The 17603-nt window shown below is 36.8% G+C and overlaps 1 protein-coding gene across 1 annotated transcript; it reads left to right on the top strand.

Moving 5' to 3' along the window:
* Positions 1–10223: 10223 nt before the first annotated feature.
* LOC124170433 (zinc finger protein 436-like) lies at positions 10224–15880 on the top strand. The gene is made up of 5 exons (XM_046549153.1): positions 10224–10254; positions 11745–12424; positions 12590–13075; positions 14169–14199; positions 15330–15880. Exons 1-5 carry the CDS (start codon positions 10224–10226, stop codon positions 15878–15880), a joined length of 1779 nt encoding a protein of 592 aa, XP_046405109.1.
* The last annotated feature ends 1723 nt before the right edge of the window (positions 15881–17603 follow it).

Raw genomic sequence — 17603 nt, 5'->3', positions numbered from 1 at the left:
GCTTAAGTTATCTATGTCAGTTGTTTATAAAAAAATTAAGTGCTTGCTTACTTAAATACCTGCTCATTTAGATAATTTTTTGTTAAATGTAATTTTGTGTACATAATTTTGGTGCTAACAAAGATGGAAGTATAGTTTTTATTTATTTCACGGTAAAAGTGGGACATTCCTATAGGTATGATATTTCTAATAGATTCTTTTGTTGTGAAGTACTATTTTCTACGTACATATTGAGTAATTTGTCCCATATAAGAGTCCTCATTATAGTGGGAGTGGATATTAACCTCTTCCGTACGCAGGGCGTGATTTCACGGCCTGAATTTTCTGATGTTAAAGAAGGAAGGCCGGATTTTCACGGCTTGAATTTTTCGAAGCAAAAGGGAAAAAGCCGTGTTTTCACGGTTTTGCGGTCAAGCATGCCAAGTGGGTCCCAACCGCCATTAGGGTCCCTCGGTGCGAGAGGTTTGACCCTTTCCTATTGTCCGTGTGGAGATTACCTCTTCCCATTCCGGCTCTCAGTGTCCCACTCTAGGAAGGTACTCGTGGTCACTTATTTGTTTATAAGGTGGAATAACTAAACACATAAATGTTGCATTTATTGAAAATCAATGCGAGGAATTACATTCTGTTTGTTCTGCTGATTGGTTCCAAATTTTAAACGGAACTAGCTTTCATATTAACGGAGTTGATCATCACCTAGAACAATTTTTGGAGACGCTAAGATTAGATGTTTAATTGTTATTTTTATAACTTACTAGCAAGTTAATGGGACGATATTGTAATGATTTACATCTAAAAATGTACGTTACTCTGTTAGCTACATTCTAAGTGTTATTTGGGGTGAAATTCGATAGAATATCTGATTTAACTTCTATGAAAAAAAAGCCCTCGTAATGTAATAAAATATTATTCTTTCAGTTCTTTGTCGTGAGCCAAAATTACAGCGGCTATTTTTAATAACCTCTTGCCAACCTTTGAATACAAATGTATTATAAACGAATTTCGCTTTAAGTACTGATTAATGCATATCCTAAAAATTCGAAAATTTAATGTAACTATAGGGAATGTTTTACGTAGACATTCGTTCGGTGTCTTCTCTTACTGAAATATGTACGTGGAAGATGATAACCTCACGCTTCTCGCAAAAGCTCATTTGGCTATGATATAGTGCCATTTTGCTGAAAACCCTAAAAATAACGGTAGAACTTTGTTTAAAAGTTCTACAGGCATTGCAAAATGAAAGGAATACATTGATGAACTGACATTTAATGCAACAGTAACAATTATAAAAAATTAAAATTGCACTGGCAACAATAAACTAACCACAAAAGTATGCCGGAATGGGCTGTCTTCAGGGAAAAGGGTCGAGGATAATGTTTGCCCAGTTTCCAAGGAAAAGGTCCGGGACTCCACCAGGAAAGGTCATTAAGGGGAGGAAGCGACTACCTGCACAGTCCCAAGCCAAGAAAAAACTCTGTACGGGGCGAAAAAGAATTTCTCAAACCCTTCGCTCAGCCAAAAGCAATTTCCCTGGAAGGAGCTCGGCGCGAAAAGGTTAAACTCTGCATCGCTTTTTAAATAGGTAGGAGTTGTTGCTTTACTGTTCTTGTTCAAAGGTTTGTTTACACCATACTTTTACCTGTAAGGTGGGATGAGTGTAACCCCTAAATAGCATATATCAACTTTAACTAGCCTAGGAAATTTTTCTAGGCTTGCTAAAATCCTGAGATTCAGCGTAAAATATATGTATTATTGACAAAAAAAGAAAATTATATATACGTTCCTCTCTCAGTGAAGTGGTAATTTTTATAAATCATTTCTTAAAATCTTGTAAAAGGGATCGCACTTGCCCTGTGCATGGAGCAAGTGCACCCCATGGCTGATGTGTCATACATTTCCACATGAAGTGGCACATGGGGTAAGTGTGATTTGCCCAGAAATTCAGCATTACATTGCTTTTTAAGGAACCAAATTATGTTTAACCATTCTTGAGAAATTGGCTTTTATCTAAGGTAATGGAAGTAGTTTTTTTTGCATCTTCTGGTTAATTAGGTATTACACTAAGGAATTTAGTAATTGATCGATGGTGACAGTATTCCAATTTCATAAATTAATTTACAAGCATATTACAAATAGCTAATGTGTATAGAATCCGAATAAATAGTAGGAAAAATAGCATAGAATTTGTGTATGACAATATATCTGAATGTAAACTAGGTTGAAAGAAACAAAAAATTCATTCTATAATGTAGCTTGCATTATCAGTATAAAGAAACGAAATGAAGAAAAACTCATGGTCTTCCAACAATTGAGCCTTCAATATTGATTAATTTTTAACTCAGGTTTTAACCCAAGAAAGATAGGGAAAATGTTAACTTATCCTCCACAGCCAACCAAAGGATTAGGCAATATTTTTACAGCGTCTTCCCTTGGTATTTCGCTTGAATTCTTAATCTGTGGATAGGTGATACTTATTTCAGTCCCACAACATTTTCTCAGAAAGCAAACCACGGGATCACCTGATTCATTGTTCTCCAGAATTCTCCCTATATAGTGAGCAACTGACTTCTTACCACTGAATATAGCCAGAAACCAATCTCCACTACTATCCTGTATTTTATGGAGGGCACCAACTATCCCAAACGTTTTTTTTCTCTGAACACTAGGGATGTGGAACGAGAATTCGAGGGAAAATACTGTAGGCTCGTGTTCCATTACAATGTGTGGAATATGTTGTACGACCACCAAGTGCTTCGAGAATGGAAATACCATCTTCCGTGAGGGTGGTCACATTTACCCCACCTCACCTTACTAGTTATTGTCCAATAAATTAACCCATGAAAGTACACTGGAATAAATGTACACATAAATGTAATTTACTTGTGAAAATTGTGACCCTAAATCTCTATTTTAAGTAAAAGCTTGTAATTTTAAAAGAAGGGAGTTAAGATACTTATCATGACCTTGATATTCCAGGGGTTATATGAATTTGCTGTGAATGGCTTGATTTGAAGGCATTCTCATGACCCCAATGATGCTGTAATAAAGCCATAATAGTATGTACTGAGTTTCACTAAGAATCTTCTTGCCCAATTTGGTTTCTAGCGGTCATGTAGTTTTTGTGTGATTTATTTACAGACACATTTCAATTTTTATTGAATGACATAGATACCATTTCTAAAATACTGTTTCATAAATATAAGCAGCAGTCCTTAGTTGTTGATTTTGAAGTAGGTGAGTTGTTATATCGGCGTTACTCTGTTTGCAGAGTGTTGCAGGAGAGGGGGCAGTTAATGACAATTTTAAGTTTTCTCCTGATACAAAGGACTACGTTCAAGATGCGGTTTTAGGCACTGCACAGGTAGCATACTCAGTCCAGCCTGCTGAAATATTCATTCCTGTGCCAGACATCCAACTGCCCACAGCCAATATGTTGGTAAGTTTTATTCTCATATACAGTAAAACCTGTGTTGTGAGATTCATTATTTTAGCTTTTTTTATATTAATGCATCGTGTGTATGATGAAAATAGGTTTGCCTAGCATATGTATATGCATTTCTATTGGAGTCTTCTTTAACCCCTCAAGCGCGGCAGGCATTTAATTAAATCCCATCTCAGCAGCCGGATGAGATTTAAAAATCTTTGCCTTTTTGGTATACTATCATTCAATAATTTATATCTTTCATAATATACGATCAGTATCATTGAAATTTTTAGTAAACTTGCGTATTATAATGCACTACTATATAATAATTTTTCGAGCTATTGGAAAAAATATTTATTGTTTTATGTATCTCTTTTTATGAACTAATGAATAAATTTTCAATTTTGAAAGATTTTTATTTGGTTTCGAATAAGCTATGAGATCTCTAACATTCCATGCATTTAAAAAATACAATTACATGATGTAATTTAGTTATTTGGGGTTGAAAATTTCATAACAGATTGGATACTTTCGATAGGATTACCTGTTTCGCCTACTTGAAAATTTACCACTCCGCCCACTTCTCTGACTTTGTTCCATTATTACCGTATCATTTCATATAAGTAATCACATGCTAATGCTTCAATCGTCAATATCCAAATATTCAGATGATTTACCTTAGAAAATCTGCTCTGACATGATTTGAAGCAATCCAAACATAATCCACTTCACATTTTTCACAACAGTACACGCAAACTCTTCATTTCCCATGTTACGCACAAACTGCACACCTCCTTTGAGACTTTGATTTCTTCCCAGCTGCTGGAATTGTCTTTAGGAAATCAATTATTGTGAGTCTTGGTACTAAATTGTGTAATGAGTGACGGCCAAGTCCAAGCAGTTCGTATGACGTTGGATATTTCAAAAATATTATCTCGCCCAATGGCACGCGAAATGATAAGTCAAATTTTTATACGTGTTTTTCCTGTAAACAACATATGAATTTAGGACTGCCTCATTCAATAGTCTCCTAAATAACTTCATACCTCACTTGTAATGGCGTTTTCTTTCCATTACGAACGAATGCAATAACAGGTCCTTGAAATTCACCCCACCAATATTTTACTATAGCCTAACACACAAACAGACTTCCGAGTCTCTTTTATGCCTTTCAATACTATTCCCATTTCGTAGGATCCCCAATTATAAAAAAATACCTCACACAGTAAGTACACCCGATGAGAATTTCAGCACACTGCCTGAACGAACACCACACAGCATGAATGACTCTGGTGGACTGGGTGGACTGAAGCTCGTGGTTTAGAAGCTCCCTCAAGAGAAAAGAAAATATCTCGAAGGGGCCCTGGCATACGCTGACTGTTTAAATGGAATCTTATCTTCGTTGATTACTGTCCAGAAAAAAAATAAATGCAGAGCGAAGCACATGGCCCCTTTGCTTAGGATGCTTAGGACTGACGAGGTGGACCAAACACACTTGGGGCTCGAGGTGACGACAAACAAGGAGAAGACGGAGAGATAGCATTGAGCTTAGAAGATATCGTATCTCAAGCTAAAGTAGCTGACCCTTCTAGACGTCTCTCAAGCAGAACAGGCAGAAGTTTTCATGATAGAACAGCTGAAAGAAGGCGATGAGTTTTTGGACCGAAGTCGTCAAGGCACTGGTTTAAAACGGAATTTTATCGAAGCATTTTTTTAAAAACTTGAAGGCATAAAACCACTATGAGTATTTTATTGGAAAGAAAAAACATTTCTTCAAAAGATAAAGTAATTAGCTTTAATTTAACATACAATTTCTGGTGGAGAAAAATATTATAAACGGTAGGTCAGGAAGCGTGCTGGGTACGCATGACGGCGGCATACGAAATTTAAAGGGTGCGTACTGAGTATGCATGACGGCGTTGAGGGGTTAACATTTGGATCATAAGTTGTATGATAGGAGGTAAATTGCTTATCCGTTTACTCATAATTCAATCTTAGTTGCGCAACACGGCTAATGGGATGAAATAAATGTTGCACGTCTCATGTAGTAAGTCTATAGTGAATTCTCTCAATTCTACTTACAAGCCAGTAGTCTTGGCTGTTACACAGCTATTTGTTTAAGCAATATCCCTTCATAAAGTCAGTAAGGGAACTTGCCTTAATATAAGCATGGAAGAGCAAAGGAGAATACAGTTACCGATATAAATAAATATATATACATCTCATACAAGTAATTATCTCCAAGTTTATTACAGCTAGGATTTTCAACCACTTTGCAATATCAGCTTAACCTTTAAGGGACAGCTTTAAATCCCAGATGTATCACAGCATGGCAAGGCATTTAAATGGCGTTGCTTTAACATATAAGCAGCTCTCCAGTTAACTCTTGAGCGATAAAACTCATTAGAAGCCGATTTTATACGAAGTGTGTCTCGTTGGTCCTGAAATTACCGGAGGGTCATGAACGAAAACACTTGGTGGTCCTGTTTGGGACTGCAATGATGATAAGGTTAATTTATGTGCATGGCTGTGAAATAGCCCCTCTAAAGCCATCCTATGGTGCACAGAATTTAGGTTATACTGCCTGAAATGTATCTCTCACCTACTAATGCACTTTTTAGGACAATATCTGTAGTGTTCAGTGGGGGTGTCTGTTAAAGTTACAAATATTAAATGGTAAGAATTTTTTAGGCAGACCCTGATTTCCTTTTAAGAAGAAAAGTATTTCATGAGGCTGTCAACCGGTTGTGGCTTCATTGAAGTCCTTTCTCCCTCATGTTGCCATCCTTGATAAATGGTGAAGGCCTAAAATGTGGTAACGTTAGCATTGGTGCAGTAGCTGTAGGAATTTGCATTGTGATCTGCACAGTTGCCTGGTTAACCATGGTCAATTTGCAGTATAAGGGAATTTTTTCTCATTGCAATTCATGCGTATTCCTTTGTAATTGTAACTGAAACACGAATAGGAAACTGTTGCAGTGAGCATGCCCTGATTTCCTCATTTGAAAGAGAAAAATTTAACATAAGTGTACCTAAGTGTTAACTGTGCATTATGCTTCACTGTAGAAGACAATTTCATGTTAGATTTGGTGAAATTCTGTTCATCAACAACTCAAAGTCTATGAACAGGTAATTGGAAGTTTATTCTGTGACAAATATCAGGAGGGAATGCAACTCTCTTCTCTCACTTCCATGCTGCAGAAATTTCTGTGAACCATTTATAATACATCTTATATGACAACATCAGTTAACGTTGTACGCATTGGAATGGAGTCCCTTTTACGTTGTCACTTCGCCAATAATGCTGTATATACTCTTGTCATTGCGGGCATCCAAGCCTAATTCTAATTCTCGGAGTAAGGATATCAATAGAAGAGGGGAAGCTTGCAACTGCTCTGGTAGACACATGTGCCATTCATATCAATCAAGTGAGTTTGGGGAATGTCCTCACCAATGAGCCCCAAAGGAATAGTACTGAAAGTATAGAAAAAGAGCACCAATAGTACTGAAAATACTCTTTTTCTCTGCTCTCACCCATACCTCATTCTCAATCTTAGAGAGGAGGACCGTAATAAGATTAGAATAGGGGAATCTGGCAATCACTCACTCCCGTTAAAACATATGCCAATCATTTGCATCAAGTGAGTTACTGTGAGAGAATATTTGTTCACCAACGAGCCCTATAGGAAAAATTAAGCAACTTCCCTAAGAAATAATGTACTATAAAACTTTATTTAGTGGTTATGTGTAGTTATATACTCACTTTAATTCAAATATTTGCATTCATTGCCTAATATCATTATTTTATGGCTTTTAGAAGCATGTAAAATGTAAATGTTGTGAATTACATGGCAAACGGTGTATCAAAACTGAGGGTTTGTTAGGTCCCCTAGTAATAGACCATCAAACAATTGGCAGATATGAGTGAAAGGTTAAGATTTATTTATACTCTGTTTTTTTTCAACAACAAAAACATCCATCCATATCTGATAATAACAATTAAAATAAGAGTGTGACTGTAGTACTGTAGAAGTCAAGTAATGGAAAAAAATTAAGACTCATTTTTTTCTAGATTATTTGTAAAGACATGATAAATAATACATAAAATGGATATTAGGGCTTGATGGAAATTTCGAAATGAGGAGGGAAGGGGAATATTTATGGGTAAGGACAGAGAACTCCAGAGATTGCAACCAGAGATAAGTTAAGGTTTAAGATTGCAGGCTGCGAAATATTTCGTGACTTTTAATCACTTTTAGGGCTTGATAAAACAACAGTATTAGGGATACCCTGCTCTCCTTTTTCGGTCTTAAATATTCAAATTTACCTTGAATGCCGGAGGGTGTCATTTTGACACCTAGTATATTTTATGATTTCTTCATTCGGTTTAGGTGTTTCATGTGATGCAGTTTGATTATTACTTGCCAAATTAGTATTTTAAAATAATATATTACCTTTACGATTGTTTATGTTTTACATAATTTCAATAAATAACAGCTGTTATCATTTTTTTGAAAATTTATTGGCTGGTAAGGCAAGTATATTCCTCTTTATTTGCCGTGAAACATAAGTGTAGTGACGGGTCCAACAATGCACTTCACTTCTTCTGAGCCTCTGTGACCGGCTGCCTGGCGTGGAATTTGACAAACTGGCTTGCTAGCATGTCACGACCAGTCAAGATGTGCTTCTTGACTTGCATCAGCAGTTTGGTCTTGATAATGGCACTGTATAGACGTGTTACATCAGAGAACATTATTGCAATACTAAATGATATTCTTGTCTTAGATGCCATGAATTGCATGTATGGACATCTAGCTTTGTTTGGAAATAGCAGTTCGTGAATGGTTGTGTGTGGTCCAGGCTATGGTAAGGGCATTTTAGTACTTCAGTTACGAAGGAAAAACATCTTAGCATGTACACATGGCTATCGGACTGACACATGACTATCTTGAGGTTGTGTGCCGACGTGGAAGGGGTGCTCGCCAGGCTTCAAAGCGACGACACCTTCTCGTTCAAGATCCTACCTGAGAAGGAGATGGCCATTCTGTGGAACCATAGCCTGGGCCACACATAACCTTTGACGAACAGCTGTTTCCAAACAAAGCTAGATGTCCATTCACGCAATTCATGGCATCACAGTCTGATAAATATGGGCAAAGATACTGGCTTGTAGCGGATACAGATAGTAATTATTTGATTAACGGATTTCATTACCTTGGCGAGGACAACTCTCGTCAAGCTGGGAATCGCTTTACAGATCATGCTGTATTGAAACTTATGCGGCCCTACTTGATCAAAGGCAGAAGTATCACTAATGGTCAATTTCTCATCACTTGGCTTGGTTTTGCTTGAAAGAAAGGGTACAAACCTTTTGGGTGCCATAAAGAAGAGAAAAAAAGGTATCTCTGTTGGAATAAAAGCCTTCGTATTTAAATAATAATAATATTTTCGTATACCTTCTTATTCTGCATATACTCAAAGAATACTTCTTGAAATAGCTCATCACCATTGCCCAAGTTCATGGGAAACTAACTCGACATGGTGAGGATGTAATCATGCTCTCCAATTACTCAGTTGTGTACAACAAGGTACCCTTTCTTATGGCCACAAAAGTAAAGAACCTTTTGCCTCTGAACATCATATATAATCCTTTGAGACATGAGTTCAAGTATAAAATGAAACTTCTTCCTGTAATTTAAGTTACTTCAGCCTTAAAGAGTTCTTCGAGGTGTATTCATATCACAGGGCTAATGGATTGTTTCCTTATGTTGCTGCATGCATGCATGCATTGTATTTGACTTATATTTTACTAAGTAAAATAATAGGACCTACAAATCATATCTGATAATGGTATAGATTTAAATCAAGTGTAATATTAATATAATTGATAGTAGTACTGACACTTGGTGGAAATCCTTTACTGTGGGAGTTGAAGAAATAAAATCTTGGCTTTTTCTTTAAAGTGATTTATTGTGATGATGAACTTGTAAGCATGCTCTCACAACAACTGTTACAACATAGTTGCGTATTAGTTTGATTCAACGTAGTGAATCTATTGCCAAGTATCCCAAGAAAGTACATAGCACTTTTAGTGGAAATCACCCTAATCAAGTCAGATACACCGCATCCAGTGATAAGTGAAGTTTGTTAACTCCTGAATTTGTGCACAAATCAACACAGTTTTTTCTTCATTGGCAGGCATTACAAACAGTTAGATAGCCTAGCTATGGGGTCACCTTTGTTCCCTGTCATAGCCGAAATTTGTTTGGATAATTTTGAAAAACTTCAGTTCTCTATTATATGCCCTCCTAAAAAAAGCATAAAGTGATATCAATATGTAGACAATGTGTTTTGAGAGTCACAAGGTATCTCATTAAAGCTAATGAGATTTCTGAGAGTGCTCAATTCACAGGATAAATACATGTATAAATAAATAAATACAATTTTTAGTATGGAAGTCGAGACAGAAGGCATACAATGGAATGTAATGGGTGTAGACCACAGACTCAATGGGATTATGTATCCAGTGCTGTTTATGATTTTTTTTCATTTTGAAAAGATGGAAAATCACATTCCTGTACATTTGCTGTCAATCCATAGCGAATACGTATTTTATCATAAATATTGATTTACTTCTTGTTCACATGGAAAATATAAGCTAATATGCGAGTTTATATGGTTTAAGAATAAGTTGTACGTAATCACCTGCTAAGTTAGTTTTATTTCCCTGACCATTCATATTTTTGCCTACTTTCAGCCTACTTCTATGGAGAATGGAGAGCTGATTCAGAATCAAACAATGGCCATGGAGTCTATGACGGAGGCAGTAGGTGAGTGCTCTTAAGTGCTTGAAAATAACTTTTCGCAGAAAAGACTTGTAACGAATTCTGACCAGGCAAATGTTCCAATGCTGGATCTCAGAATTCAATCAAATTTTGTGATCTCAGAATTCAATCAAATTTTGTGATCCCAAAATTCAATCAAATTTTGTGAATTTTATCAGTTTTCAGAGTTTGATCAAATTTTGTGATGAAATTTTTCGTACTTTCATTTTTCATTTTATTTTACAGAAGCAGTCACAGTCACCAATATTTCCATAAATTTGAAGAAATTTTTATTTTTATGAGTGGGTCGACACCGTGACTGCTCTGGGTGACAACTGGGCACTTTAAGCACGGGACTAATGCTAACCCTTTGCAGAGTGTCTCTTATTTATTAATATGTTTGACCCTCAAATGTTTAACTGGATTTGTAATTTAAAATATTGGTTGTACATGTTACCCCATATGGGGGCTGATTCGAGGACAACTCACAATGGACTGCAAAAACAAAATTTGGTTAAATTCTTAGATCAGCTTTTTGGACACTCCACTTGTGAAGGATGTAGCATGTGAATTTTTCATCCTGCTATACTTTCTTTAGTTTATGTTCACGGTTCTGCTGGATAATTTTATCAGGTCGGCAAATTTCTAGTAAATTTTTCTTCGTGTTTCAGTGAAATATATTAATATTTCACTGAAATATTGCTATATAGAAAAATTCATAGCCTTCTATTTCTTGATAGTCATGGTACCGATAGACAAAGTTAACATGGAACTTGTTAAAATGAGGACAAAAGGTTTGGTTCAGTTTTGAAATAATAGAAAAAATTTAATTTGATACATAACGCTTCCAATTCACTCTGTTGTGCTCATGGAAGCTGTGCTTTATTAGGTCAATTACATATTCATGGAAGAAGTGAAATATGGAAAAACACTGATTTGGCTAAAAATAGGCAAAACTAAATTTCAATGTCTTGTGTGCTGAAGTTCTGGTTCTGGAGATAAAGGACAGTAAGCGACCAGCCCATGCTTACTTATTCTTGTTAGCCAAGATTTCAAGGCTCTAGTTTCATCAAAATTTTTCATGGTTGTACAATGATGCACAGGGCATCACCCACATTGAGGGTGGATATGAGAGGTTTCAATAATTTGTATGTAGTTTTTACAAATAACTGCATGGTATATTTTTTATAAGGATGCTCTACTGCCATTTTGTGTGAAATGGTGCACTGGGGTGTTTTTTGGAGTAGATATTTGAAGTTATTATGTAATGCATTACTTAATCTCTCTGAGTTGCAGTGCCACTCAATTTGTGAAGAAATGTTTGGAAAACAGTATAAAAAATCATTTGCAACATTGGTGATGTGTATGGCATTGAACAAGAAGATCGGTTGAAGTTGCAATTTTGATATCTGACTAATGGTAATTATAAATTAGGTCAACGAATCATATATTACATGACTAACATTACTTATTTTAAATGTGAATTTCTTTTCTAGATCTCCCAGCTTCTGAAAGAGCCTCTGCTTTGTTTGCTCTCCTTGAACCAAAAATTACAGCATCAAATTCAAAGAAAGAAAGGAAGGTGATGGATAAAGACATTGAAAAATGTGGTACCCTGCTTGCTGACAAAATAACTTCATGCTCAATTCCTGGTGATGGACAGCTTCATTCGAAATCTAAGCAAGTGTTTAAAATCAGAGGAAATAGAGCAACACTGACTGTTGCTGGGGAAACAAGTAGTTGTGAGAATCCAGACAGCATAAAGTTTTTCAGGGTCACTGACAGTAGAAAGAGTTGCCATGAGGCAGTCATGCGAGAAAACAAAGAGATGAGTACTAGCATGATAAACAATCCTGGGAAGCGTGCCAAATCAAATGACAATTCATATCCTTGCTCCCACTGTGGAGATGCATTCAATGCCAAGAATGATCTCATCAAACACCTCAAAATTCATTTTGGTTCTGGCAATTTCGATATTGATGCTAATTTGACATTTGGGAAAGATTTGACCCTCAAAACTCTTGTTTCAGGAGGGGAAACAAATAATTCTCATCGGCCCACCTCCTCCAAGAGTTTAAATAAGCTGATATGTAACAGACAAGGGATGAGACAAAATGTAAATGGGCTTTTTAAGGCAAACTTTGGAGGAACAAGGGAGGAGAAAAACGTGAGGAAAGTGAGGAAAAGCTTCACTGTAGATGGGAAATCATGCACAGATAGTCCACATAGAGCAAAGAAACCTTATTCCTGCAATGAATGTGAGAAGTCTTTCTCTCGAAAGAGTCACCTTGTCCAACACATTCGGACTCATACGAAGGAGAAGCCTTATACCTGCGGTGAATGTGAAAAGTCTTTCTCCCAAAAGAGTGTCCTTGTCCGTCACATTCGGACTCATACGAAGGAGACACCTTATTCCTGCGGTGAATGTGAGAAGTCTTTCTCTCGAAAGAGTCACCTTGTCCAACACATTCGGACTCATACGAAGGAGAAGCCTTATACCTGCGGTGAATGTGAAAAGTCTTTCTCCCAAAAGAGTGTCCTTGTCCGTCACATTCGGACTCATACGAAGGAGAAACCTTATTCCTGCGGTGAATGTGAAAAGTCTTTCTCTCAAAAGAGTACCTTTGTCAGTCACATTCGGACTCATACGAAGGAGACACCTTATTCCTGCGGTGAATGTGAAAAGTCTTTCTCTCAAAAGAGTAACCTTGTCAGTCACATTGGGACTCATACGAAGGAGAAACCTTATTCCTGCGGTGAATGTGAAAAGTCTTTCTCTCGAAAGAGTAACCTTCTCCGTCACATTCGGACTCATACAAAGGAGAAACCATATTAATGCAATGAATGTGAAAAGTCTTTCCCTGTAAGGAGCAACCTTGTCTGTCACATAAGGATTCATACATAGGAGAAACCTTATTCCTGCGATGAATGTGAAAAGTCTTTCTCTCTAAAGGGTAGCCTTGTCCTTCACATTCGGACTCATACGAAGGAGACACCTTATTCCTGCGGTGAATGTGAAAAGTCTTTCTCTCAAAAGAGTAACCTTGTCAGTCACATTCGGACTCGTACGAAGGAGAAACCTTATTCCTGCAATGAATGTGAGAAGTCTTTCTCCCAAAAGAGTGACCTTGTCCGTCACATTCGGACTCATACGAAGGAGACACCTTATTCCTGCAATGAATGTGGGAAGTCTTTCTCCCAAAAGAGTGACCTTGTCCGTCACATTCGGACTCATACGAAGGAGAAACCTTATTCCTGCGGTGAATGTGAAAAGTCTTTCCCTTTTAGGAGCAATCTTGTCCGTCATTTGCAAACTCATGTGGAAGAGAAATGTGCCAAGGAATGTGTGAAGCCAAGGAGTTGACTAGCATTGTATAACCGTTTGATCTAATATTGATATGATTAAACCGGGAGCCTGAGTGATTGTAGATTCACTGTTTTTTTCGCAATGAATAATGGGTTATTTGAATCACTAAATAATCCTGTCTTTTATTCACTTTGTATGAATCAATCGCAAACGCCCCATTAAAAGTGTGAATTTGAAAAGATCCAAGTACCTGTATCCCTTAGACTCTAATTGTTATTGTTAAAATTTTGTTGTTCTGTTGGAAGTAAGTGAAAAGGTTTTTATCCCTGCGATGAGTGTAGATCAATACTCATCTCTGGGATCGAGTGATCCATTTATTCATATTTTATTTGTATGTAATACGATATTTTGCGTTCCTTCTTGCAATTCAAGCCTATATCGGATCGTACAGCATTGATTGTTGAAATTTCTGCTCTGCAGAGCATAAAAATAACAGTTGCGTAAACTATTTTAGTCTATTATATCACTCTATGTTCCTTACCCGTATCTAAGAGTAAACGATTTCTTTGGTGAAGTTAATAAAATCAAAATTTACCTACAATACGCTTCTCAGGAGCCTCTTGTATCAGATGGCTCGTATTCAGGTGAGTAACCGTTAGCGGAAAAGATGGTTGATCAATGGTCGATCCAGAATTTATTTCTATGGCGGAAGTCTCTTTTCTAAGGAGAGAGAGAATAGAGTAGGACAGGTAAGCGGTCTCCTCATTCTTCAGCTTAAGAAGAATGTGTGTCCATCACGAAATATACTTCTTGTTTTAACCCATTAATGTCCAGACGTATCCTTAGTAACGCCTCACTTTAAAAATTCCTAAATACTCTTAAATTTGTTGTTTATGCAATTACTTTACGTAGTATGACAGAAGAAAGTCTTCAAATGGTATTCAAGTGATTTAGATAGTTTAAGCCTAAATTTGCTATTGTTATGCTTAGTTTAACATGGCTGGTCATAAACTACTCGGAAATCGCTTCGCTATGGTCATGTGAAAGTTCAATTTTCATATAAAGTATTGAGTTATCTGAATCCAGTTTTTAACTGTTTTCGTTTAAATGTATAAGAAATATCATCTTTTTAAAGAATTTCATTTTTCTTTCAAACTCATGACAAAACTAATCAGTAAAGTTTTGACGTATCCAAAGATACGTCTGGGCACTTGTGGCACTAAAAATTCAAGTTTTGACTTATAGATATGCTTCATTCTGTTTATTGATTATATAAATAAATAATTATTTTAAAAGACTAATTACGTGATAGATCGAAGACAACTTTATATTTCTGCCATTTCATGATGCATAATATTGAACAATTAGGTAAGTATAGCAAAAACAGGTATTTTATCAGAAGTGTGGTGTATTCTCATTTCAATTGAGATAAAGTACCGTCATTGGAAGCAGAAAATGAATCAGTATTTGATTTCTGGAAATGCAAATACTCGCGATATCAAGTATCGCGATACAGCCGAAAGTACTGGCATATTAGTTACGGAAGACTTTAAATTATGGTATAAAAGCATTAAGGCAAACCTCAGTAAGATGGATTTAGATGAATATTTCCGGGTGAATGGCAAAATTTAAATTGACTGTAGTATAGATGGCTTGCCGCTGCACAAAAATAAGGAATCAAAATTGAAGTTCTGGCCTATCCTTGGCAGATTAGTAGGTTCTCGTGACAGCCCATTCATTATTGCTATTTTTTGTGGTGCTACTGATCCTAAAGATACTGATATCTTTTTGGGTTATTTTGTCCTTGAATTACAAGATCTCATGGGCAACGGATATGAATACAAAAGTGTGGAGTATCCGTTTTCTGTCCATGATTTCATACTAGATGCTCCAGCAAGATCTTTGGTGAAGAGTTGCATTGGTCACAGTGGATACTCTGCTTGTGAAAAGTGTACAGTACTTGGGAAATTTTCTGTGGATCGGATGAACTTTGCTTGTGCTGGTCCAGACTGCACTTTGCGCACTGATGACTCCTTTGCCAACAGAGAAGACTTGAATTACCACTGTGGCCACTCACCCTTAGAGTTAGTACGAATTGGCATGGTATCCCCGTTTCGGCTTGACTCTGTGCACCTCTTGTACAAGGGTGCGTTTCTGAGCTTTCTCGAAGCATTGCTGACTTGGGAAGGCCCATGGAATCCTGATATTGATAGTCGGAAGGCAATGACTATTAAGTTGGTAAGCTGGGTGGATTCATGCCCAAGAGATTTCAATAGGAAACCACAAAGAATTGACGACAATTATAAATATAAGGCAACAGAATGACGACGTTTGCTCATTTATGATGGAGCTGTTGCTTTCCAAGAGGTGGATAACAGTGTGTACTGTTTGTATCTTTTGTTCAGTGGCGCCGAATCCATGGGGCCTGAGGGGGCCCGAGCACCCTCAAAGATTCGTTAGGGGGGGGGGGGGTGAGCCCCCTCAATAATTCAAGAAAATAATTAAGTTAAATTATGCTTTGGGAAAATCACAAAAATACATTGGTATTTTCCCATGTTTGACGATAGATACCTTTTAAATGCATTCAATAATTTGTTAAAACAAATAATTTTAAGGTAGTAATTAGGTTAACTGAAAACAAGTGGTGTGAATTATGATATAGTGTTACGGTGCTGAGACAAACTTTGAATTTAACCTCTTCTCGGGGTGAGACCCCCGACATGGGCCCCCCCAATATTTTTTATAAGTCGGCGCCCCTGCTTTCGTTGCATTGTGCAGTGTACATTCTTGGTAGTTCCTTTCTGAGACCATTGTATCTTGGTATGGCTGAGGAATTCTTGAAGCATTTTGTAACTTATTCAGCTGAGCTATTTGTAGAAAATTTTGTGACTTACAATATCCATTCTTTGACTCATATGGCTGATGAATGCAGGCTTTGTGGAAATGCGGATGATTTTAGTGCATTTTTGGTTGAGAATTTCCTCTAAAGTATCAAGGAAACACTGAGGTCTGGGTATCTACCATTGGAGCAAATTGTTAAACGCGATTCAGGGAGAGTGGACATGGTGAAACCTGTTTTAGTTTCGCAAGAAAATAAAGTTGAATTGTTTGACCCTTGCGGGGATCCGAATGATCAGGAACTTGGTCTTCGATTCAACGGCATTTGCGTGAATAACATCACTTTTAAGGTTGGTGGAAGAGACTCCTGACAACTGACTCCTTCATGACAACACACGGTACAGTGGTTTTATTGCAGAAAATAGTACAGAGAAATCCTGATGTCATCTTGTCCTTAGGGAAACAATTCACTCAGTACGAAGATCTGTATAAGTACCCACTTAGATCATCTCGTCGTGGAATCCAGAAAGTTTCTGCACTGAACAACATCTGTGAAGTGTTCCCCATTAAAGATGTCTTTGGGAAGTGCTGGCTGTTAAAAACTGGAAATTATTTTGCTTCACTTCCTCTTCTTCAGAGAACACCATTGCTCCATTAAGTTTTAACTTATTCATTGTTTCACTTCTTTTGTAGTTTATAGTTTTGCGTCAGTGTATTGTATCTATCATTTTAAAATTATTATTTACAATTTCAATATTTAAATTGGATTTTGTGTCATTGTTTAACTAAATTATATCTTGGTTTTGTTTACCATTTTTGTTCAGTTTTATTTAATTTGTACACTATTTGAACATTTACTTGCTTACGAAATTATTAGCCATTGCCTTCCGACAATCAATATCATATGTGCCTAAGGGTACTTGAAGGTAGTCACTGAAAGAGATGTTTCATCCTCATTTCTTATCAGGTAACTAGTACTTCAATGAGAGTACATATTTATTTAATCATTATTTTGTGATTGCTAATCTTTTTCAATCATCCATTTTAGTTCGTTCTACTGCAGGTTTCTGTGCCAGATGAAAAAAATCCATCTGACACGAGGGAAGTACTAGAAGTAGGGAGGAAAAGTTGGCTGCGAGTTAATCTTGAGTCAAATGAACTCGAATGCTTTTGGCCTGTGGAAGATTTGGAACCCCATCAGCTTATGACT

Source organism: Ischnura elegans, chromosome 13 (assembly GCF_921293095.1).
Source record: "Ischnura elegans chromosome 13, ioIscEleg1.1, whole genome shotgun sequence".
Lineage (NCBI taxonomy): Eukaryota > Metazoa > Arthropoda > Insecta > Odonata > Coenagrionidae > Ischnura > Ischnura elegans.
Note: the sequence above shows the minus strand (reverse complement) of the source record. Positions and strands in the feature narration are given on the sequence as shown.